The sequence below is a fragment of the Poecile atricapillus genome, chromosome 5, assembly GCF_030490865.1.
Source record: "Poecile atricapillus isolate bPoeAtr1 chromosome 5, bPoeAtr1.hap1, whole genome shotgun sequence".
NCBI lineage: Eukaryota > Metazoa > Chordata > Aves > Passeriformes > Paridae > Poecile > Poecile atricapillus.
Genome location: NC_081253.1, coordinates 10443103 through 10467199, shown reverse-complemented (window position 1 = coordinate 10467199; position 24097 = coordinate 10443103). Strand labels below are relative to the sequence as shown.

General features: G+C 44.6%; 1 protein-coding gene across 1 annotated transcript in view; it reads right to left on the bottom strand.

Moving 5' to 3' along the window:
- ADCY5 (adenylate cyclase 5) overlaps window positions 1-24097 on the bottom strand; it is a 205207-nt gene extending 181110 nt beyond the window's left edge. Inside the window, exon 1 of the mRNA XM_058839754.1 lies at window positions 22978-24097. Within this exon, the coding sequence (XP_058695737.1) occupies window positions 22978-23979 (1002 nt within the window). The 5' untranslated portion in view covers window positions 23980-24097. The remainder of the gene's footprint in view (window positions 1-22977) is intronic.

Here is a 24097-nt window from a genome sequence, read left to right as displayed (position 1 = left end):
CCAGGGGAAAAGACAGAGCCCTGTCCTGTCACTTCAGCTTTGTCACAGAAACTGAGGACTCTCACTCTAGAAGAGCATTTAACAAAGAGCCCTTGTTTTTTATCACCCTGCAAAGGGGCATGGAGTTCCCAAGAACTGAAAGACTCCAGGGATGCAGCTAAGGCCCTTGATTTTCTCTCTGCATCTTCTCCACACAGGAATGATGCTCCAGAGAAAATTCCCTCCCTAAATCTGGTAGCTGACAGTACAGACATCCCAGAGGCCTTTTGTTTACCAGCTTTTCCCCACACATGACTTAAGATTGCTGAATCTTAAAGGCTGCTTCAGGGTGATTCATTTGCCTTAGAAAGATCAAGCCCTAAACTTTCACCCAGAGTTCACTTTAGCTTCCTCCATAGATTGGAAGGCTTTTATAAAAACAGTGGCTAAATCAATGAAAGAAGGCATGATGCGTTTCCTAATGCATGGTTAGGGAAAAAAATAAACTTACAAAAAAAATACAACTGTAATCCTAGTCTGTGGTGGACCCCAATTTTCCATGGATGTTCTCAGTGTCCCTCTTCTACAGATCCTTTGACCCATCACAGCTGTGCAAGCACTCATCCTGCATTCCTGCAGCCAGAGCCCTGCACAAAGGGATTGGTGTCATGGTAGCTCCCAAATTACCACACAGCCTCCCTCAGAAACAATGTGCACCCCTAGATGGCCCAAAATGGAGTAGACATCTCAGGTATTCAAAGGGATTTCCTCTCCCTCATTATCCCATATCATCTGAGACTATCCCTGGTGTTGAAGACAGAAGTACTTTAAATATTTCTCTTCTTCAGTCTGCTGGCCAACACCCCAACTGTGAACAGCTTTATTTTACACTCCCAGCTCCAGGTGAGACCACTGACAGACACATCTCCAGGGACTGGCTTGCATGATAGGAAATCTGCAAAGTGCATTTATCTTTGCTACCTTGCCAGTTCTCTAGGCCAAACATTATTAATGCAGACAATAAAGCTAAGGGAGAAAAAAAAGAGATACTGTGCCCAGCCCCGTCAGTGAAACAAATTTACCATGCCCCAAACCAGCATTTTCTGCAATTTCCATGCCCATACCAGTGCAGCAGGTGTGTGCCTATCTGAGGATGTTTGATTATCCCACACTGAGGATTTTTAAAGCCCGTGGGAGCTAGAGTTAAACCTGGTTGCCACCCGTTCCTACTGTGAACACTCTTTCAGGAACATGCCTACAGAGGAGCAAGTCTGAACGTTTTGGTGGGTTTAAAATAGCTCTCAACCAACTTGAGAAAGCAGGTCTGGTTTGGGGAGTGTTTCTGGCAGGGTTGGCTGAGAAGGCACAAGTTTGCATTTGTACTTTTGACTTCTCTGTTGTAGGCATGATAGTGCAAGAACTGTGCCGATTGTTGTGTTCTGGTATGTCCAAACAGCTTTTCTCTTCCAAACCCCTTCTCTTCTCCTTAAAGGGGGAAAACTAAACTCTTTTACTGCAAACCTTCCCACCTGCTGGCAGGCTAATTCTCACCAGAGGGCGTGCACTTTCTTGGATATCTACTTTCCCAGACATTCTTCATAGAGGTAACTGTCTGCCCAGGATTCAGATGGATTTCTTTCAGGTCCTGGTACCATACACCGTGAATATATGGCATGATAGGAAATGGGAACGAGGTATGACAGCTCCTATCCTAAGATATAACTTCTAGATTGGTGTGGGACATCACACAGTGATTAAGTCACCCTGGGGATTAAAATGGAGCCCATTGCAGCATTGGCTGCAAATTCAGAGCAGACTGAGCAGGCTGAGCAGTTGGCGCTGCAAGTGCCAGAACGCACAGAGGCTGGTTTCCTCCTCCTTCCTTGCATCTTGTGGCTGACCCACTTGCTCCAGCTGAGCCTTCTCTGCAGTTTTGGCACTTACAGAAGTTTTGCCTGAGTAGATGCCCCAACCTTCATTCAGGGGAGCACTGACACCGCAGCATTTTGCCACCATGTGCGTGTTCCCCCATACTGCTGGACCGAGGGTCCCGTGTTCCCAGCAGAGCCCTGGAGCCCACACCACCGGGCAGCAGGCACAGTTTCCATCTGAGGTGGGGAAGGGAAAGGCACTTTCCAAAGAATCTGAACAGACCGATGTGAGCGCCACAGTCTGAGTTAACATCAGATTTCAAGTGGAAGAGCTGCTGGCGACTTGCCCAGATTCCCTGGCCTGCTGCCTGCCAAGTCCTCAGAGACTATTTTTATCATTATTTATTTATTAAAATTAACTGTCTTGGGGCTGGACCGCAGACAGACAGAATCTAAAAATGCAGACACTCAGTGGAAAGCTAGCTGGAAGGTAGGTGGAGAGGTTAATAATATCTGGTCCTGTCCCATTGAAGGGCAAAAAACCCCAACCTTCTAAGACAGTTTGTGGCTTAACAGGCTTAAATTCTTGCAATTCTTCTAGGCACCAGGTTGCCTAGAAAGACAAGATGCTGGCTCACCTGGCAGGTACATGTGCCATTTCCACACAGACTGGCAGACTGGGCCACAGCTTATGAATTTGGAGAAAGGTCATGAACTAGCAGGAGCAAGAAAACAGTGCTGTGAAGGCTGACAACCCACTGTACCAATACTGAATGGGACACCACTTCAAGGAGCAACCTGAATCAGGAACTGATCCTTCACTACAAATCATTTTTGTCTGCTGGGATCCTCTACAAGGCACTCTCCTTTTTTTTTCCTTTGGCTGCCTGAGACCACCAAATTATACCACATAGGATGCTTGTAAGTGAGCAGCCATGTCAACTTCTGCTTCTAGATACCTTGCATTTTTCTAGTGCCTTACAAACCTAAAGAGAAGTTCTCCCCAACCTGTGCTGAAACCAAGCCAAAGAGGCCATACATCCCACACTAAGCCCAAACCACACTCTGCTATTTGGAGAATGCAAATCCAGTCAAAGCCACAAACAAAATGGATTGTTCAAAAATGCATTTCCAGATGGATCGCAGTGAATGAAGTACAGAACACCTACAAAGAGATTTTCATCTTCAAAAGGAACCACTGCATCTGATCTCCCCAAAAACCAGGTCTGGGAATGGGGAAACTATGGAAAGGGAGACTATCTCTTTCTACAACAGAAATACTTCACACTCAGATGAATGCTTTCCACCCACAGAACATAAAGCATTTTTTCTAAAAGCAAGCACTATTCTGGTTTCACTCAGAATAGCAGAAGGCATGTAAACCACTTGCTCAGGGTCACGCAATACAATATGGCATTGTCAGCTCTTTGACCTTGCTTTTCCAGTGCTTACCTTGCCCTATTGTGCTGCCTGGACAATGTGTTGATAGACAACAGGCTTTCTGATCCAACAGAGCCCTGTAAATGACAGCTACCAGTCTGCCCACATCGTGCCTGGCTTTAACTGATTCAGGAGCTGGCGGCTGTTGCCACCACAACACTGATGCAGGAAACCTCATCGTATTCACACATTAACAGCATGAGCCTTGCAATCATGACACAGCACACTGCTGGGAGTGCCACGCAGAAATCACACTCACTTTGGATGCTACTGGACAGACACTCTCCTGCCGGACCAGAGAGGAGGTGTCAGGAGTTCACATGGCTCACACAACTATCCCCGTGGTAGGACATTTACCCTGCTTTCTGTGGCATTTCTTGATGCAAACAGATTCACAGGTACAATGATGCTTTAGCACACTGAAAAAAAGCCAGAATGTGTGTGGATTACCTCATAAATTCAAGGTCTCTCCTTCTTGCACTAATCCAGGCCTAGAATTTCGGTGTCTTCTTTAGGCAGATTGAAATCACAGCCCAAATCACTGCAGTGTTATCAGCACAAGACTTTAGTAACACCTTACCAACTACATGGAAGTATCTCCCCAAAGAAAGCTTATTCTAAGCCTCACAGCCTATCAAACATAAGGCACAAAAATCTTCTCTTCTCCCATTTAGAACAACACTTTAACTAGGAAGGCCATTTCCATGAGATGTGCACACATTTCAAAATGTAAATATAGCAGAGCAGGAAAAGAAAAAGGACTCTTTGACTGCTAATGAATCACCCTTGTTGAAAGCTTCCTTTGGGGCATTCTGCCATCTGAGTCACTTTGCTCTGCATGCTTCTTAGCTTGGCTCTCTCCAGGCTTCATTCACCTGACTTCCTTCTCCCTTTAGGTTGTAGGGATACCTGCCTCTGCTTTTGTAATTCTATATTAGCTAGGCAATGGGTGAATGTATGGGTAGAGATATTTTAAGGGGACTGTAAGGACAATGATGAAGGCGACAAAAGCATTCTTTAAAACAGCATTTTTCTTTCAAGAGTAATCATGATACAATCAGAACAGCACTTGTATACCACTCCTCATCTTCAGGAGAACTTTGCTAAATATTAACCAGCTGCTCTTCATATCAGTTGTGGCATGGACTCTATAAACATGCATTAATTTCCTCATCAGTTTAACAAAGATGAAACTGATAAATTAAAACGAGTTACTAGAGAGCAGGGCTTAAAGACATGTATGAGGACTTGGGCCCTCTCAAGCTCTATGATCTGGCCTACCTGTTAACAGAGGAAGTGTTAACTGCTTTCTTTTCTTTTACTGTGATGCAATCCAGGTCAGATCCCATTAGTTAGATGCATTAAACCATATATAACCACTTCAAGAGCTGTGCTCTGGCCAGTTTCTCACACTGAACTCAAATACAATTTCATCCACACAAGCACTAACAGGCATGCTATGTGTCCTGTCTTCCCCTGTATCATCTCAAACTTCTCCCCCTTCCTCAGGTAATTTCAGATCCAGTCAGTTCCCAGATTTGGGTCTCTACATGCCCCAAAGACATTTGTTTGCCACAGAAAATGCTTCATTTGGTGTCTGTGCGAGGCTACCCAGGCTCATAGTGTGCATTAAACCAGGCCAGGAGATTTCTCTTCTGCTGAGGAGAAATCACGTCTGGCAAGCACATCCCTGACCAGTACTTCTTCCAACAGAGGAGGAGTCAGAGTTCCCTGTCTTAATGAACTAAGCTATCAGTCCTTCATCCTCAGCAGCTCTCTCCCCTCCACCTAGCCCTGGCAGCCTCCACCTGCTCCTTCTGGAAGAGGCATCAGCAGGTAAAACATGACTTCAGTAAAAGCATGGGAAGAAAGTTGTGTGAAGCCTACCCTATGCAAAAGCTCAAGACCCCACGTTCAGGATTTGCTTTAACACAAGATCCAATGCCCTCCAAATACTGCTGCGTGTAACTACTGATCTGTGCTGCTGGGCAAGGGCAAGCAGAGGGAAAAGTATTCTGCAGAGTACTCTGCTTTGCCTCCTGAAGGTTTTCTGACATGATTAGACAGTGTAAAAGACTCTGCAAAGAGAAACTGAAATACACCTGCTCAGCTGTCGTGCTGACTGACTCACAGAGCCACACGAACATCCAGCCTGACTGTGGCCCAGGTGACACCCAGCTTCACACAAAGACAGGGCACAGGGATCTGCCAGCAGCGTGCACTAGATGGATACTGACCCTTGGATGATTGAGCTTGCTGGCAGTCTGCTGTGTTTACAGTTATACAGCAGATGGTTCCTTTAAAACAGAAAAGCTCAAAACAGGAGGTAGCCCTACCACCAAGTTGTTTAGTGAAAGTTTCCTACAATTTTTCCATTGTCAGTCCCAGCTGAGAGATGTTTGTTATGGAGAAGTCACACATGAAGAAAGGACAAGCACGTGCGTGCCAGGAAATTTCTGCGTTAGTCCCAATATAGGATCTGTGACGAGACATTGTGGGTCTCATTTTCAGAGTGTTTCTTCCACTCAATCCCTTGTCCTCTCCTCCCTTCACCCTCTTCTTTGAATCCTCTTTCATACAAGATTGAGCAATCATTACCCACTCAGTTTATGGTGCCATAAACCCATAGCCCCCTACCAAGAGAGCAGCAGGTCTTGAGCACACTTGGCCCATTTTGGTGCCACAGCCAAGACTCTGCACTTCCCTACATCCTACACAACAGATTGCTAATTCAGCTAGCTCATGAGATTTTGCCCCACAGGCAACAGATAACACTCCACAATTCATTTTAATTGCAACTTCTTTGTAGTTTTTTCCTTTATTCAAGGGAGAGAAGAAAATTTAAGAAACGCCTGATCCGGCCCAGATTATAACACTGATCCTTGCTTTCAAAAGAACAGAGACAAGTTTACTCTGAAAATAACTCCAAATGACATCTCACAGCTGTTCTCCTCAGCTCCATGCACCATCCCACTGATCCTCCTGGTTTCTCAGGCTGTTGTCCTTGCCATCTCCATACAGGCCCACAAGCCTCCTCCATCTCAGCAAGGTGTTTCCTGTCTCCTCACACACACTCTCTCTCTTTTGCACCCCAATTTCAGTTTGACCCTTCCCAGGGTCCCACGGACCTAACTCCACCATCCCATATATCTCACTTCTCAGCAGTGAGCTGCCACTGCCTTCTTTTTCCATGGATGGCACAGAAGGGGTGGAGAACAGTGGAAAACAGGCAGGCAGGACTGCAAGCACAGAACTCAGCAAGGAAGCTGTAGGGAAGCCATCAGCACCTCTCAGTGCTCACCCTTTACCTGCACAGCACAGACCAGGCCCTTCCTCTTCAGTCCAACACACAACGAATTGTCAATAGTAACCTCTTCCCTTTTGCTCCCACACATTCAAATTTAAAGCTGTATTCCCACAAATAACAAAACCAGACACCAACCCTCCAAGTCTACTGTATTTTCTTTAATTCCTAGCAGAAGTCTGCTGTTCAGAGTTTAGTCAAAGGTGCTGTGAGAACCTTTTCTGTGCTGCCACACCAATTTCCACTGCAGATCACATCAGTAATCAGCATGCTGTGGTATGCAGAAGTGGTCAGGCAGCTCATGCCTGTTCAAGTGCAGCTACATTCAAAAGTTGGACTGAACAGTAGGAAACACAGAAGCCCACAAGCTTATTATTTATTCTGTAGAAATGCCTAGAGGCAAGAGGAGGCAGTCACACTGTTTAGTCAATGAAAAATGCTCTTTAGGAAGATTTTAAATCTCTAAATTCACAAGAACCACTTGGGAACTTTCAGATGCCTGAGGCATACCATGCTGAGAGCCAAGGCACCACAGGAAAGAATGGCTTTGGAAACTTCATTTCACATTTCAACCAATCCAATAGGATGCAAGAAGGTTCTACTCCTTCCTCAGATCTCTCCTAAGCTCCCTCATTACTGAGGCTGGAATGCCAAGGACCTCAGGAATCCATAACCATTCCCTTTGTACTGCAAGGTAGGTGGGTCAAGCCAGCTGTCCCATAAATTAATTTCAGTAAATATGAGATGCTGCACAGCATAACCCAACCTACTTTCTTCTGGTACCACGACCTCACCATGATCAAGACAGACAAACTCTGTGCATGCTCATCCAGGAGGATCAGACCAGTGTCTTCAAAACATTCCTCAAACACCCCAGCAGAGAGAGGAATTCTGCTGGCTCCAGGGACTGAGCCAGCCCCAAATCTTGGATTAGATACGTGATCACTGCAGAGGGCTATAATGCAGCCCTCCAGACTCAAATCAAGGCAATGCTCACAAACACAGCTGTGCAAAAACAAAACAAAACAAACTCGCTATACCATACACTGTTCCCTTAGGACAAGTTATTCTGGTCCAAAAACAACAACAAAAAAAGAAGTAACTTTTAGTAAACATAGCTAAGTGGAAACAAAGCCCAGCCACCCTTTTCTGCACCTTCAAGGCAGATGCTAACACATGCATCTGTGCAAACAACAGCCCCAGAACATGTTCAGAGCACAGATATGGAAAGAGGTGCTGGCACAGCTTCCTTGGCCATTGCTGACAATGCTGTTTTGTTCTTCCATAAAGCTGTTTTGTTTAGGGCCTTCTTTAAAAATTCCATCATGACATATGTGCAAAGTACCAGCATGGATAAATGTGCTCCTCCAGGATTATTTCTCCCATGGTTAATATTCTAGCCCCCACAACCTCCTCAACCACAGTCTGTTCCACATGCACATTACTTCACAAGAAGGAATACGCTGTCCTGCCCCACACACTTTCTGTCTGTCTGACCCTGCTACCCCCAGAAGTCATCAAGCACTCCTGGGGCACCTGCTTTTCATGGATTTTGGAGCTGCTTTGAAGGCATCCAGGATGACGGGGCTTACACATCCTTCATGAACTCCATCCACCTCTGAATCACATGAGCCAGTGCTCTTGATGACCCAAAATCACGGCTCAGTGCACACTTCTGTTCCAGAAAGCATGTTATTCATCAGCACAACAGCCCAGGACCTTGGTGCAAGGAAGTTGGGAAGCACTTGAGTATTAATGCTAGCTAAGTGAAAAACCTCCTGATTTCCTCAGCAAAACAGCACTTGACCCACATTCTCTAGAAAGCAACAGCTTTCATGTTACTCTGTGCAAACTTTACTTAGAAAGAAAGAAGAACTGACCCACATTTGAACTGTCTCAGTAATCAGTGGTGCATAAGAAAGGCTCCCAAAGTAACACCATTAACCTGGTGTGCTATATCCAGTAGATGGATTCTCTAAGACAATTTCACAGAGACTAATGCTGAACTTTTTCTTGCCTACAACATCCGCTCAAAGCAAAGCTGGTTTCTACATACTCCCATCCAGGGCAATCACGTCCAGCTTCTGGGGAAACAACCAAATTCGACCCCAAAAATATACATCCCAAACCACCAGCTTCCTATGAAGAGACACTCTAAAAATATGACCTTTCAAGCATTCAAAAATAAACCTAGGTGTCTGGTCCATGGTACAAGGTGCAATGAGGAAAGCCATACAGGAAGGCCTGCGCCAAATCTTCATTATCAATTTAACACATCCCATCTACACTTCTATGCCCTCCCCCTCCTGTCAGTGACTTGTAGGTCTCTTCTAGTATTTTAATCTCTTACTTTTCCTATAATCATTGAGCATTCAACTGCAAGGTTTTTTACCAGGCTTTTCCTATTCTGCTTCATTTTAAAAATATTCTGGAACAGTTAAAATTTTGGTTAAGAATGACTTCATGTATATGGAACTTACACACATGCTATCTGTACCCCAGCATACACTCCAGAGCCATCACTGGTCACAAATACACACTGGATATCACTGATATTTGAAGGCCCCCTTCCCTGTGATAGTTAGTTCAAGAAGATGGGTAACAGAAGAATTGCTCTGCAGTTTCCCACCAGCAGGTTCCTTTGCCAGGCACTGCCACTTGCAGCGCAGCTCATCAGAAACCAGCCCAATGTTCTGCTGAAAGGAGGTCAGAAACCAGGAGTGACAAAGCACATCAGGGAGAGATGGTGCTGGATGTCTGTGAGGCCCAGCTGCAGCACATGGGCAAGTCATGGCCTGATTTGCCAGAAATAGGGATCATTTCCTCTGCAGCACTGGTAGCAGAGCAGGCAGGTGGGCCAGGCGCGGCAGCAGAAGAAGGAGGCAGGATGCCAACGTAAGCCTGAAGCAAATTAAATATCAGAAGGCAGCAGGTTCCTTTGAGACTGCCTGGTTGCTCTTTTGGCAGAGGAGAAAAGCAAGCCATTAAAGAGGCAGAATATACCCGTGTCAACTTCATTTGCAGCACTAATTGCCATGCACGTGCGCTAATTGCCCTCACATGAAGTGCAAGGGACTGGGCACTACTTGAATCCCAGGCAGTAGGTGAGTCTTCCAAGTATCACTTGTTGGATCATGCTCTCACCACACATTCCACTTGTACCAAAGAAAAATGGAAGGAATCAGTACAGTCTTGTTTTTTTCATAAAGTTATCTACTGCAGCTTACTTAGAGACCAAAAAGGTAACTTTAACCAGACCGCCAGAGATATTCAAAATATTAAAGTCTGGAGCTTCTTACCAAGGTAAGAGAAAGTAAAAGGCTCTGAAACAAACAGTTCCCTGCTGTCACTCTGGAGGACAAAGCAATGGAGCTCTATCCTGCAGCCACCTTCTGTGACTGCTTTTTCTTTTGTCAGTAATAGCAACACTATTTGATTGTTCTCAGTAAAAGAGGACGGCTGTCAGGGCTCATCCTAGTTACCTGCACAGGTCAGAAAAATAAACACTGGTGGTAGGAACACAGAGCTGCACTGCCTGGGGACTTCTCCTGGGGCTGTTTATGTCACTGAGGAGGTGAAAGCAAGGAAAAAGCAGAGAGAGGGAGGACTGCAGCAGGTGGACAGATCATGCTTGGCCATCCTCTCTCCTGTTTTTTTTAAGGGTTTCCTGGAAAAACAGAATTGTGAAACAGTGGAACAGGTTGTCCAGAGAAGCAGTGGATGCCCCATCCCCAGTAGTGTTCGAGGCCAGGATGGATGGGGATCCGAGTAACCTGGTCTAGTAATGCCCATGTCCATTCCAGGGGTGTTGGAACTGGGTAATCTTTGAAGTCTCTTCCAACCCAACCATTTCATGATTCTACAAAAAAGGATTCTTACCTCCAGCAAAGTATGAAAGCAGCATATGTCTCTATCCAGATGTTAATACGTCCCTAACATCCTTCAGCTGCATTTGCTCCCAGCTCATTAACATTCCTTTCTCACTAGATGATACCCACCCCCCTAAACTGCTTGCTCAGGTGTGCAAGTGCACCTCCCAGACTATTTTTGTCCAAATATATGGGCTAAGCTATTTCGGGTGAGTTGGGCTGCAAAAAACATTTCAGTTACCGAGTTTTACTATTTGGCAGTAATGGTATTGCTGCTGAAGAACACACACAACTAAGAAAACCTGGAAAACCAGACTCAATGATCCATTACCACATAAGTGAAGAAGAGGAAATGCACTTCTCACTACTAAATTTTTTAACAGTATTTCTTCCCATTTGTTTGTTTGTTTTTTTTCCCAGGACCTACAGAGAAGTCAGACTGGGGAGAGATACAGGAGACACTGCAGACACATCCTCCACCAGCATGTCTCTGGTACACTGCAGGGTGTACAAGACAGATGCCTCTCAGTAATATGAGGATTGATCAGTGTAAATCAGGCACTATTGTTCTACACCAGCTGTCCCTTCATACAGAAAAGCCCTGAGGGGAGTTAAAGGCATTTTGCAAGCAGCCAGAGGGAAAAGGGTATTTTTGGTGATAGGCAGGAGGCATTTAGATTCCAACTAATTTCTTGTTGTGCTAAATAAAAACTAGACAAGGCAACAACGATTTAGGGTATGGTTCAAAGAGAGGTAAGATTCCTTTTAGATCTAATTGGGACAGAGGAAGCAGTAAATATTATGGCCATTAAGATTCAAAAGTTAGTTGACTCAGTTCTGGAAATTGCAGCTCTGCCACTGTTTGTGCAGAAGGCACCCCTCAAGGCTTTTTTCTCTTCTACTGAAAGGAAATCAACATTTTCACTCTGCCCAGACCCAAATGCTGTTTCAATGAGCAAGCCAATGTTACAATGCCACCCATTTGAAGGGAGCACAATATTTCTCCAGTAAGCTTCAGCAGGAGGTTTGGCAGGCAGGGAGCTGTCACAGCATCTCCCCATGAAGTTTGACATGCAGAAGATATGCTCATGTTGCAGCAAGGCACTGCCTCAATAGCGTATGGAGTATTGCAAATGGCTTAAACAGAAGGAGAGCTGCTGGAAACCAAAGGAGCTTCTCTCAGGAAAGGCACAGAAGAGCATCACCTGCCACTTCTGTGGCATTCCAGGTGGCAGCCTGGAATCTTAGACATACAGTATTTTGTCCTGGTCACAGGTGCCAAGGAATTGGCAGTGAAAAGGTTTGGTCTCAGCCCCAAGCAAGAGGTCATGCTCTGAGAACACATCATTCCTCTGGGAAGGAGTGGTGAGCAGTCACTCCTTGCACAGAAACAGCCACAGAGGGGACACTTGTGACCTGGCTCCTGAAAAGCAGCTTTGGAAATGGGACCAAGGGCTGGCTATACATGACAGATAAGCTCCTCTCCTGACTTGTCCCTACCACAACCAGCCCCAAACCTTGCCAAGGGGGAAGGAATGTAGCACAGACTTACACTATCTCTTCTAAAAGAAGATAATATACAAGAGCAATGCACTAAGTTAATAGTATAAAGTACTCCTCACTTACATAAGCTACAGTCTTAGCCCGAAGATATTATGGTAAAGATTGGTCTGTTCAGAAAAGTTCATAAAAATAAATTGAAGAAAATTATTTAAACCTGTGAGAACACTTCTTTTAACAAGCATGACTTTATTTAGTTTGCATTCCCTCTGGAAGTGAATTAAATTAACTAGGTCCATTTGCATCTAAAATAGACAAGTAAGGTGGTTTCAGCAGTGGACTACAGTTTCTGTATAGTGGGCTCTATATTGTGGTTTAACTAATCCAGAGTGTTACCTTTCCTAGACATTATTACTCGGACAAACCTTCAGCATCATGACACAGCCAGATACTCATTTACCTGCCTTAGGGAAGAAAGAAAAAACAAACAAACAAAAACAAAATTGCAGTTTCCTAACTTTCTCTCTTGAGAGATGAGAATATTTTCAGGAAATACTTCCTTAAGTATTTGTTCACAGTCATTTCAACCACAGTGCAAAAGGCATACACTTCTAAGAGTCCCTGGAGCAGGCCTGGAGCTCTAAGGAGCTTGCCAAGTACAGCTACCCTAACAGCTGAGAAGGGCCAGGCACTGAAAAGGAGGTCACCTGTGAAAGGATGTGTAACCTTCAAGCTTACTGCTTGTACTGCACTGCTTTCAGGAAGGCCCCTCTCAGGAGTGAGGCCCAGCTGTGCCAGATGTCATTCAAATGCACTGTTTGTGACAATAGAGAACAGCAGGCCCTGGGTGGGGTGGGAATTAAAGCCAGGTGAGACAAGGAAACAGCACCAGTTTCATCTGAGAGCAGCCAGAGAGCTCTAGTCACAGACAGCTCTTCTTGACTGTCTGCTCCTACCCAGGCCTGTGCTTGCTGATTTGCTTAGAAAAAACCACCAACAAAACAAACACACTAAAAAGCACACCAGTACTTTTGTGACCCCCAGGAGCACATACACAAAGGAGAGCCTTTTTCACACAGGTCTGTGACTAGTACCTGCCACAAATGGTTTAGGCTGAGTTGGTCTTGTCTTGGTGCAGCAGGATGGCATATCTGAGCTCTGGAAGCATCCTTCAATCATATAATTTCTGGTTTTGTACCTTTCAAAAGTTATCAGTACATCTGTCATATCAAGGGGGTGGCTCTTGTTCTAGCACACCGACACGACTAAGAAGATAAAAGCCTGAGTTCTAGTCCCTCATTTTAATGGCTTGTCAACAGCCTTGCAGATTTCTCAGATACGATAGTAAACCCATATGTACAGCATCTATTTGGTGGTGTACTGCTATACAGTCCAGAATACACATGGAGCAAAGAAAAATGCCATATTCCACATCAATTAAGAAGGCAAGAACGTAATTACCCAGTACAAAATCTGGGCATGATGTCAGAACCCCTTCACAACTAACACGTCCATCTGTGTTATATCTAAGTAGGTGCCACCAACTTGAGCAGAGAAATATCCCAAATATGTTCCATCACAGGGTATTAAAATCCTGTCTTACTAAGAGGAGAGAGGAAAAAATAAGTATTGGTTCAGTTCACCTTCAGTTCAGAAATCACTGCAGATTGCTTTTTCAACTGACAAATAGTATGCAATTTAGCATTTTAACTTTTTTTTTTTCCCCATACCATCCGAATGGAAGAAATTTTAAAGTGTAGGAGAATTGTTCAGTGGGTACTGTTAAATGAGCTCTGAAGTCCATCCTGGCCTTAAGATCCAGAGAGTTCACCACTCAACAGCAGTTCCCACACTAGTAACCTACTTCGTGTTCAACGGTCTGAAAGACTGAATTTAGCTTTCAGCATGAGTGAGACTGACACTGTGATTACACATTCTCCCACCACACTGCAGAGCCTCCTCTTTCCTTAGCAGCACAGAGCATTTCTTCCTCTCCCCTATGAGATTACTAGTAACTACCTGCCCAAAAAAAAGAAATTAAACATCTTCATTAATAACTTGTTGCTTGGTCCCCCGATTTGTGCAATTCTTGTTGTATAAAAAATGGTATAAATACCCACACATTAAGCAAGAATACAGAGAAAGCTGCCATTGGGACCTCCCAGCAAATGGAAAGAGTTCATCACTCGGCATGCATGTCTGAGGAGCTCTGTCATCTGTGGGCTGACCAGCAAACTACTGTTTTTAGAAATACTGATTTGAGTAGTCCCTTACCACATCGCGGGCTCTAAGAATTCAGTTTGCAGAGTGAGAGGGACACAGGGATCAGTGATTGTAGCATTTAGTCTAGAGCAGGGAATTAAGGGAAGGAGGCAAGGCTTTTTCTGGAAGGGAAGATACAGCCAGGGAACTGTTTGCATCAGCAACATTTTATGACAGATCCTTGCAAGCAATGTCACAGCCTTTTCTTCTGACTATGAAGTGAGACAGAATGTCTTATACAAGCTGCAAACATATTTGAAGAATAAACAGTTTGCGTAAGTTGCCTCTTTGAGAGATCAATTTCTAATGTCAGCAGGGAAAAGAAAGAGGAAACACAAACCTTTCTTTATTTCTATTCCCTCTGTGTTGCATCAGCACAGTCCTTTGTTTACTGTCTGCAAAGATGCACTCTGATACTAGTGGAATATGTATATTGAATTTGAAGAACAGCTTTAATTCCCAAAACTCAACCTCCCAAAAGCAAAGTTTCCCAGGAAAACACAGGATGATAGCCAAGCACGGCAATACCACAAAGACCCAATTCACAGTAAAAAATTTGATGGGTATTACATGGGTGTGTAAAACTTTTCATGAAAAGAAAAGGCAGTTTAATATTTCATCTGGAAACTCATCACTCAAACTGCAGAAGACGCAGTCTAGGTAAAGGAATTATAAACAAAATCAGGGCAGGATTGAGGATGCTTTGAAACATTCTTCTCTTCTGCTATTTCTGCTGCTATGAAGTAGGAGAAGCCACAAATGATGACTACACAATGCACACTGCAGACAGTCCTGATAAAATCTTAAATACACAAATATGATTTGTGTTCCTGATGTCTGGGGAAGGGAATAAAGATACATGGCAATTACATTACTGACATATAAATATGAAGAAAAAAGTATATAATGGTATTTTATTTGCAGAACAAAGCCTGACAATACAATGAAACATTCTATAGTGAGTGCTGTAACAAAAATCCTACTTGGCATTAGGGAGACCAGCCTGGCACCAGAAGCAATACTGTTGGTGATGCCCATTAATTTTCAGCTGTGGGGGGTCCTACCAATTGTATACACATCATCTTTGTGGTACAAAACCAACTGTGTCTGGCTGAAGCAGTTCACAGGCTTTTCTACCTACCAGGCTCCTGGTGGGACAGAGCTTCCCAATTGTTCAAGAGCAAGGCTAGAAGCAGAAGGCAGAGCTTTAAACTGTGTTCAGTTCATTTCTCAGAGCATCAGAACAAGACCGTCCCATGCTAAATTCTACTTCAGGTGTGCTGAATGATGCCATTCCCGTACCTGCCAGTGATGAAACCAGCAAGAGTCAGCACCATCATAAAACATCAGGGAGAGTTTCACTGGGAGTGGTCCAGTTGCAGGTGCTAAAAAGCATTTTGAGTCTTGTCTTGGCCTGACAGCTATTTTATATGTGACCTTATTAAGTGCTAGAAACTTCAAACTTTCTTATGATAAGGTGAGAACATTTAGGAGTTCAGGAGACAAATATTAAAATTCTTGTCTGTTTCCCACACCCCCTCATAACTAGATTATCCTTTTTAATATCTTTGGGGTTGTGTTTTTTCATTCACATGAGATTTCCCCTTGGGTTTTTACCTAGCCTAAGGACTCCATAATAATGAATCAAGTTTCTGGCAGCAGCAGGCCACATCTCAGGTAGAGACAAAAAAAATACTTTTTAAAAAAAATATCACCAATGTCAAAACAAAAAGAAGAAAGAGCATCCCATGGATGAAAGATATCACAAGTTCAGATCACTAGGCTAGACTTCAGAGGGAGGGAAGGAACTAACACTGCGCATATCCCACATCAAAACACAGAACTTGCAGGAGATGAAAAAGTCACACAGCAGTTAGACAGGAACCCCACCCACTTCCCAGAAGCTGTAAATCTTCACATTCCTTGCACACACTTTGTCACCATCCTACCCCTCTGGGCCATAAAAAACCAACATGTAGCACACCATGAAATCATGTAGTGGCTGGAAGGCTCCAGGGAGATTCTGGTGCACTCCAGCTCCCTCGGCACTACCTCTTGTGGGTACAGATTACCTGTGCAAGATGCCATGTAAACCCTATAGTAAAAAGCATATAGGAGGACAAACCTTGCCCAAGGCTGGTAAAACTTGGAGCCCTGTCTTCTACCTCCTCAAACAAAAGTGGATATTTTCTCTGAACCACACCCACCTGCACAGGGAAAAAGAATGAAAAGAAAAAAAAAAACAAAAAACCAAAAACAAACAAACAAACAACAACAACAAAAAAAACCCCAAAAAACCCAACAAAACAAGACAAAAAAAAAAAAAAAAAAATAAAAAAAAAAAAACAAAAACAGAAGACGATGTAAAAAAAAAGAACAGAAAAACAAAACATCACACAGTTTCTCAGAAGCCACTACCAGCTACAGGGTGGATCACTTTACCACGGAATCTGCTGTCAAAATAATTTTGATTTTTACCTCTCAGTTCTTCAGCTGTTTCTGGGATTTTTCATTGCGTCTTCTACCAGGATACAAAGACAGTTCTTTTAGTTCAGTTAGAAAATGACAATAATACCCAGTCGTACCAAAATATGACGACCAAACCAGCTATTCCTGAAAGACTGTAACTATTCCAACTACTGCAATGGCTAAAAAGTTAGCAATTGTTCCACTTTTCTTAAAAGACGGATAGGGAACCATGGTACATGACTGAAAGATTAGCTAATCAGACACAAATTGAATACATTTGGAGAACAGCCTGGTGCCCAAAGTTCACATTCCAGCTGGGCTGAGTCCCAGTCCTCTTCCACCCCAGACCTTGGCAGCGCTGCTCACACAACAGTGGACTCAGAGCAAAAGGGCATTTAGGAAGCACTGGGCCATTCAGGCTCCAGGAGGGCACAACCAGTTCCAGCGAGCCTTTAGCACCAGGATAATCAGCATTTTATATCCACTGCTGTTCAGGTTTATAAACCATCTGAATGAGGTTAATCACAAAAGACCACCTAAATAAGATGTCCTGCCTTGGACAGGTCTCTGACAGAGAACAGGGATCACACTGGTGTCAAACTAAGCCGTCATGCCCAGGACACCAAAGGACAAGCCAATGGCTGCTTTGTAAGATTAGGGCATGGAAATGTATCCTTCTGCCTCCTGTACCTTCATGAATCCTGATGCTGCTCCAAAGTATCTTCACCTCTCCAGAAATAACCAGAACTAGTACACCCTGCCTTTTCAAGCATGTCATAAAAATGCCTAGAAGGACAAGGCTTTCTGCTACACACCTCAACCACCCCCATTACGTTTTTGTCTTCGATTCACCAAGATCCAAGCCAGCTATAAAAGTGTGATTATTACCACAAGGCTGAGAGAAATTACTCAAACAGGTCAGTTTATCAAGACAACAAACCTATTAAGAATCTAGCAACATGGAGAAATTAGACACACGGCACTCTATCACACTAACAGGTTTTGGTACTGGTGAAGATTAGAGCGAAATATTAAACTAATTCATTGTGTGAGGAAGGAGGATAAAGCAAGGGGATAGATTAGGAGGTGTCAAGATCATAGGGTAATTTAGGAGATAAGAAAAAACATACGCTTTTGTAAACCTCAAGCAACACATGCCCAAGAGATAATGACAATATTCTTACAAAGGACTAAATTGATACACAATACCTCAGAGACTTACTTAATTACTTCTATTACAGAATTACCCTAGGGAGGCAACTAACAATGCAACAGTTACTGAATATTTCAGGTTGCCATTTTTTCCCTGAACAGAAGACCGCAAATCAGTTTTCACTAACTTTGGTGCAACTGCTGTGCAGGCAGATTCTTCAGTAGTGAGCAGTGCTAGAGCTCTTCTTACTGCATGAGAGCCCTACTGGTATCAATGTTTATGCACAACAGGCCATTAAGTGCTGTCTGAGGCACCCAGTACCTGGCCCCATGTGGCTGAGCACCTTAAAAATCCCATCCTATACAAACATTACTCAAATCTATTTTCCAGGTGACAGAAGTAAAAGAGGCAGCGCATACACAGGAGAGCTGACACGCAGATCCCTCTGCATTCCAGGTAGTTCATCTCTCCTTCTTCATGAATAAAGACAATGCTGCTTGAAGACAATGAAAGCACAATGCAAGGATTTGATTAACACACTGCTGAGAATCTGTCTCTAAATCAGTCATCACTTACATATATTAAGCATGCTGAGGCTGAGATGGAACATACAGTACTTCTCCTACTGTGTGACTAACTTCTTGTTGAATGCCATTCAAATTGCCAACTAGAAGGCATCTCTACGAGGTGCTAGGAGATCTCCACAAGATTCAAGTCTATTCCCTGTTACAGTAAGAAACTGTTTTGAGCCCTGCCAAAGCGAGTTAATTTATGAAAAGGAGAGACACTGGCTTTCATACCAACATCTGGGGAATGGTTAAACTGAAATGCTACACTTTCACCATGCAGGTGCAGATCAATCATCTACCTCTAACATGCACTGACAGAGAGAAAGGCCAACACATACACACTTCTCAGAAGTGAAGGACAAGGAATACTAATGTAATGTTGTTAGGATGGAGACATGCAAAAGGGTCGAGCAAGAAGGAGACCTGAATCAGAGAAACAAACAAAAAATATGTGCTGAGGTAGTTCAGAACTTTGCTATCAGAGATCCTTCGCAGGTTTGCAGTAGTATTTGGGGAGAAAAGAGATCCGTGCATTTCAGTTTCTCTTTCAGTAAGGTTACTGACACAAGACAAAAAAAAGGTATTTATTTTTTGTGGTATGGTAACAGTCACCTACTCGCACTGAGTTAATAAACTACAAAGACTTAACTGTATCCTAGAACAAGGAACCTCAAAAAGTTACAATAAAACAGGTTTGGATGGGAAAACAGGAGTAAATCTAACCTCAGTCCATGGGCTTGTTTGATGTTTGTATATGGCATTCTTACCCCTACCCCTGGTCCCCCACCCACTCCCACACACAATCCCCATCCCTTTTTAAGTCTGAATCAGAGTCCAATAAACTCTCTTGTGAAATTCCCTGTCCCTTAGCCCATAGTCTTACAAAAACGCCAGTGCTTACTCAAGACTATCTGTGCTGAGGGCAGCTGTCTCCTCACATGACTTCAGTTAAGCATCTGCAAGCCACAGGCTGAACCTCTTCCCATGCGCCCGTACAAGTCTGTGGGTCAGCTGGGCAGTTCGCTCCGATCCACAGAGAATAAATCTCACTGTCATCTCTGCTCTGAATGCAAGGCAGATTGCTGATAAATAGTACACTTCTTTCTCAGTTAAGCATTAGAAAGCCTCATTCACATGTAAAGTAATGTTTATGTGAGTTTTAGAGCTGAGTGTGTTTTCAGAGCCTGAAAGTGCATCAAAGCCAACACATGGAAAAGGCTGGCCTGAAAAGAGATACATGCAGAGAGAACACACTTCCATGCAGTGAAACATATTTGTAATCTGTCCCAGAATGACACAAGGACATCAACCTGAAGACAAACACAGTCACCCCCCTGCCCAGTAAATCCAAAAGCAGTTCCTCTAGAGCTAACTGATCACAGGAATGCAAGAAAATCCCCCTTTTAAGCAGTCAGGAATTGTAGTTGGTGGAGCATCACCTATTCACTGTGTTCTGCTTCCAGCAGCATGCTGACTTTGGAAACAAGTAAATTCTCAAACACAGGATTTCTTTTTCTTCCCTCTCTCAGCATTGGATAACTTTTTAATATAATGCAGTAAGTAGCACTTTTGTATTCCAATCAAACCTTATTTCAAGAAGCCAAGATCATTGCCTCCAGCTCATCAGACTCACAGAGGTACCAACTATACTCATCTTTTTGACAGACAGACTCCTCCAGGTAGCAAAGAGAAGTGACCCCAGAAGAATTATTTTAAGAACCAGCTCAGTTAAGACTGAACAATGACAACTGCTTTTATTCCTGTTACCTTATGGATTCAGAAACAGCAGACTGCATTAACTCTTCCATGAAGTCTAGCATAGCCTTGGACAAGAAAATTTGGGGACAGAAAAATACAGCAATGATAGGAGAAGATAATTCAGACAATAAACTCATGCATCCTCAGCTAAGGAATCCAAGAAGCTGCCTTTCCCCCAGAATGGACCTACTACCAAGAATTTCACTCACTTGAGAAAGAGGAGTTTTTAACAGGCTCCAGAGCCTTATAAAAGTGCTCAGGAGTCAACACAAGAGTCACCCTGCTTTAAATGTCAGGGGATCATAACATAAGAGTGTATGATTTCTCCTGGTTTGGAAACAGTTCGGAGAGGATTAAAAGCAAAAAGCTCCCACAAAGTAAAACTTGCTTAAGTATTATAGCTTCAAATGCCATGGAGAAGAGAGGAAAGGTGATATACATCCTAAGCAGCCTTTCTTCTGTCACTGCTGGATGTAAAGTACCATCCGGTCACATAGTCACAAACGCATTCACATCCACTCCCGCTCTACAAAACCCAGGCTGATGTGACTGCCAGCATGAAGTCACAGAAAACATCTTAACTCCTTCTTCTTGACTTATCTGGTCTTCACCTGCCCTTGCCTCTGGTAGGTTTGAAGGTGGAAAATGGGGCTTGCATGCATTAGGGGGCCAGAGCTGAACACAACGGATTTCCACGGCAACGAGATTCAGCCCCAGTGAGGGAGGCCTGTTAATAGCTGTGAGGCAATGTGCTCAGCAGAACAGATTTTTCTACCAGACAGCCAGAGATAGCAGCTCGTGTTCATACACAAACGTGTAAGGAATCTGATGCTTGGCCTTGTACAACCCCACTGAATTCAGCCTGTGCTATGCCAGTGTAGACCACGGCAAGATAGACACTGTGTCAGTAGGAAAAATCAACGGGCAACGTGGAGAGACACTCTGCCTTTGAAGACAAAGTAAGGGTGCTCCTAGGACACTCCTGAACATTTATTAATTAACTGGACATTAATTGCCAAACCGTAGGAAAACCCCAGCATTACTATGAAAGCGAAAGCAACTGTGCAATGCACAGATTTGAGCATCACCTATTGCCCATGCTGCTTCTTTGACAAGTGCACATTCATACACAAGCCAACCTCTTACAAACAACCTGCTATTTGGAAAGGGAGGGAGCTGTAATTGTTCCAAATTTTCTACTGAGGGAGTCAATCATTTGGCCTTTGTAATTTAGGCTCCTTCCTACTAAAATACAGTTACCAACATTTTCCAACATGATGATACTTTATTCATTTGCTAGTATCCTCCAAACTCTGCTCATAACAGACTACTAAATCTAGCCGCAATCACGATGGGATTTGCCTTGACATGTAAGGATATAGTCTCCAAACACACCGATTTCAACAGGAGAAGTCTCAGTTTATAAAGCAAAAAAGCACACATGAGGTTTTGCAAGATCAGATCCCCAGTGGGGAAGAGCTGAGGCCATTAGCAAACTTTTTCAAGTCAAGCAGAAAAACACCAACTGTCCCACTCACAGTGTATGCTCTGCTGGAAATGCACAAAAAGCCATTTATATCAAACATAAGAAAAATATGTCATGTACAGTTTATAAAAATATCTGTAGCAAACCAAGAACAAAGCCAGAAACTCTCCACGTAGGCTTAACCAGGCAGGGGGGAGAAGAGAATAATTTCATGGGCTATTTTGTATAGCAGAACAGTGACAGCCTCATCCTGGTGAGGTTTTATTTAACTCCTATAACTTTTCTTGCCACTGCAATAGGAGGAACTCAAAACAACCCAGAACTGAGACTCAAAGCAAGTGCGAGGCTTTATTTCATATTACGTGTTAGGGCTATAAAACTACCAAACACCTGATTTTAATAAACAATCCCTGGTTACACACAAGCATCAGGGCTGACTCTGTGAAAGGCTCATCCTTGCTCAGAGTCCTGCACATCAGAAGGATGACAACTGCCTCAGAGCTGCAACGTTTTATGTGTGGTAAGCTTAAAGCACGAGTCCCAAGGCTGCTTGCTTCGCTTGAAGAGTGGCGCCTTGTACTGCCGTTGTTTATACAGATATGGTAATTAAAAATTGCACTGTAATGCATTTGATAATACTCTTATTGTTCCCATGAACTGAACTGCTTCAGTTAAACATGGTATCACAGCTAAATAAAAACCTGCATTTATACTTCTTTTTTGTACTTTTTATTCTTCCTGTACAGGAACTCTGGGCTTTTTCACCATAGAGATTTCCAGCACATCTCGAAGCAAAACGTCTTCCCACTAAACCAAAAAGCCTACCTCACATTCCCGTGGAGCACGCTCTCCTAAGCTCTGCGCCAACACTGAACCCAGAGTGGCACACAAGGATAACCTCTACCTGATAAAAACAGCCAGACTTTATACACGTTTCTCAGTAAAACAGCAGCATGCTTGGATACTGTTCCACAGGTGTGCTTAGCACAGGGCTGTTTACATTAAATACAACTGAAGGGCGCTAGCAGGGCTGGCTGATAGTGCTGGAGCAGCCGTCATGGGAACCCAGTAAGGCACACTTCTTGTACATTTAGAGTCTTAACTTGGAGCAACGAGGGAACGCCACAGCTATGAAAAAAAAAGCAAGATTACAGGCTAGCCATTACATTGCACACTATCCCATCCTAGCACGCAACCTAGGAGTTCAGCTGAAAGTCCTGTCAGCCTTCCAGCATCAGGCAGGCCTATGGAAGTCAGACTACTCCACTTCCCTTGCCCTTGCTGAGCACACATCCAAATCACTCAAGACTTGCCTACCTGCTTCAGGAGGAACTTATCCTCCGCGTTGATCTTGAGGGAGACGGCCAGGTGGATGGCGGAGAGCACCACCCCGCTGATGACCGCAGCTCTCATCCGCACCGGCAGCAGCGTGTAGATGCTGTAGATAAAGAAGACGGTCCACCAGATGCCCTCCGAAGCGCTCCTGGGCCACACCAGCAGAACCCCTACCACTTGCACTGCCAGGATCACCAGGATGACAGAGTAGCATGCCAACCACATGTGGTCCTGGTGGAAGTTGTTGCGGTTGCACACCATGCACAGCACCACCATCAGCACGATGGCCAGGGAGAGCACCACGACATAGGATACCTCATAGCGGCCGTGTGCGGCATGGAAGATCAGCATGACCACACAGACCAGCACCAGCACGGCCATAAGCATGGTGAGGCTGCTCTGGTTTAGCCGAAAGAAGTAGCGCTGATAGAGACGTTCCAGTTTCTCAGACTGGAACTTCTTGGACCTGAAGATTTGCAGCAGGCTACTGCAACAACTGCCCATGGAGAAGGCCGCCTCGGAGTCCCCCTCGTCCCCGTCCTCTTCCTCCAGCTCCTCAATCTTGGCCTTGATGCGTTTCTCGTCCAGCCCCAACTCCACAGAGCGGGGCCGTACCTCCCCCTGCTCCCCCAGCTGCCGGGGGCTGGCATTGTTGGGGGCAGCGGGGGAATCACTGCCGGGCGGGTGGCGGGACCGGTGACGTCGGCTGTCGTCACCGTGCTCCTGCCAGGCGGATTTGGACCTAAAGCTCATCATCCTGCAGCCGCTCTCCCCGCGGTTCCGGGGCTCGTAGTCTTCCTCGCTCCTCCACCTGCTCGACATGCGGGAGGCCTTCTTGCCCGAGGACCTGTTGGGAGGCGGCGGGTAGGAGTAGCCATTGGCCCGGGCCTCCGCCTCGCCCCAGGCCGAGCGGTGCTGCTCGGTGCCTGCCCAGGGCGCGGGACCGCCGAAGCCCGGAGGGCTGACGCTGTTGGACCGGGACATGCCCTGAGGGACGGGGCCGCGGGCGAGGGGATGACCGCCGGGCAGGCGCAGGGGACGAGCCGCCGGGAGAAAACACCAAAAGGCAGCGGGAAAGGAGAAAAAAAAAATGAGGGGAAAA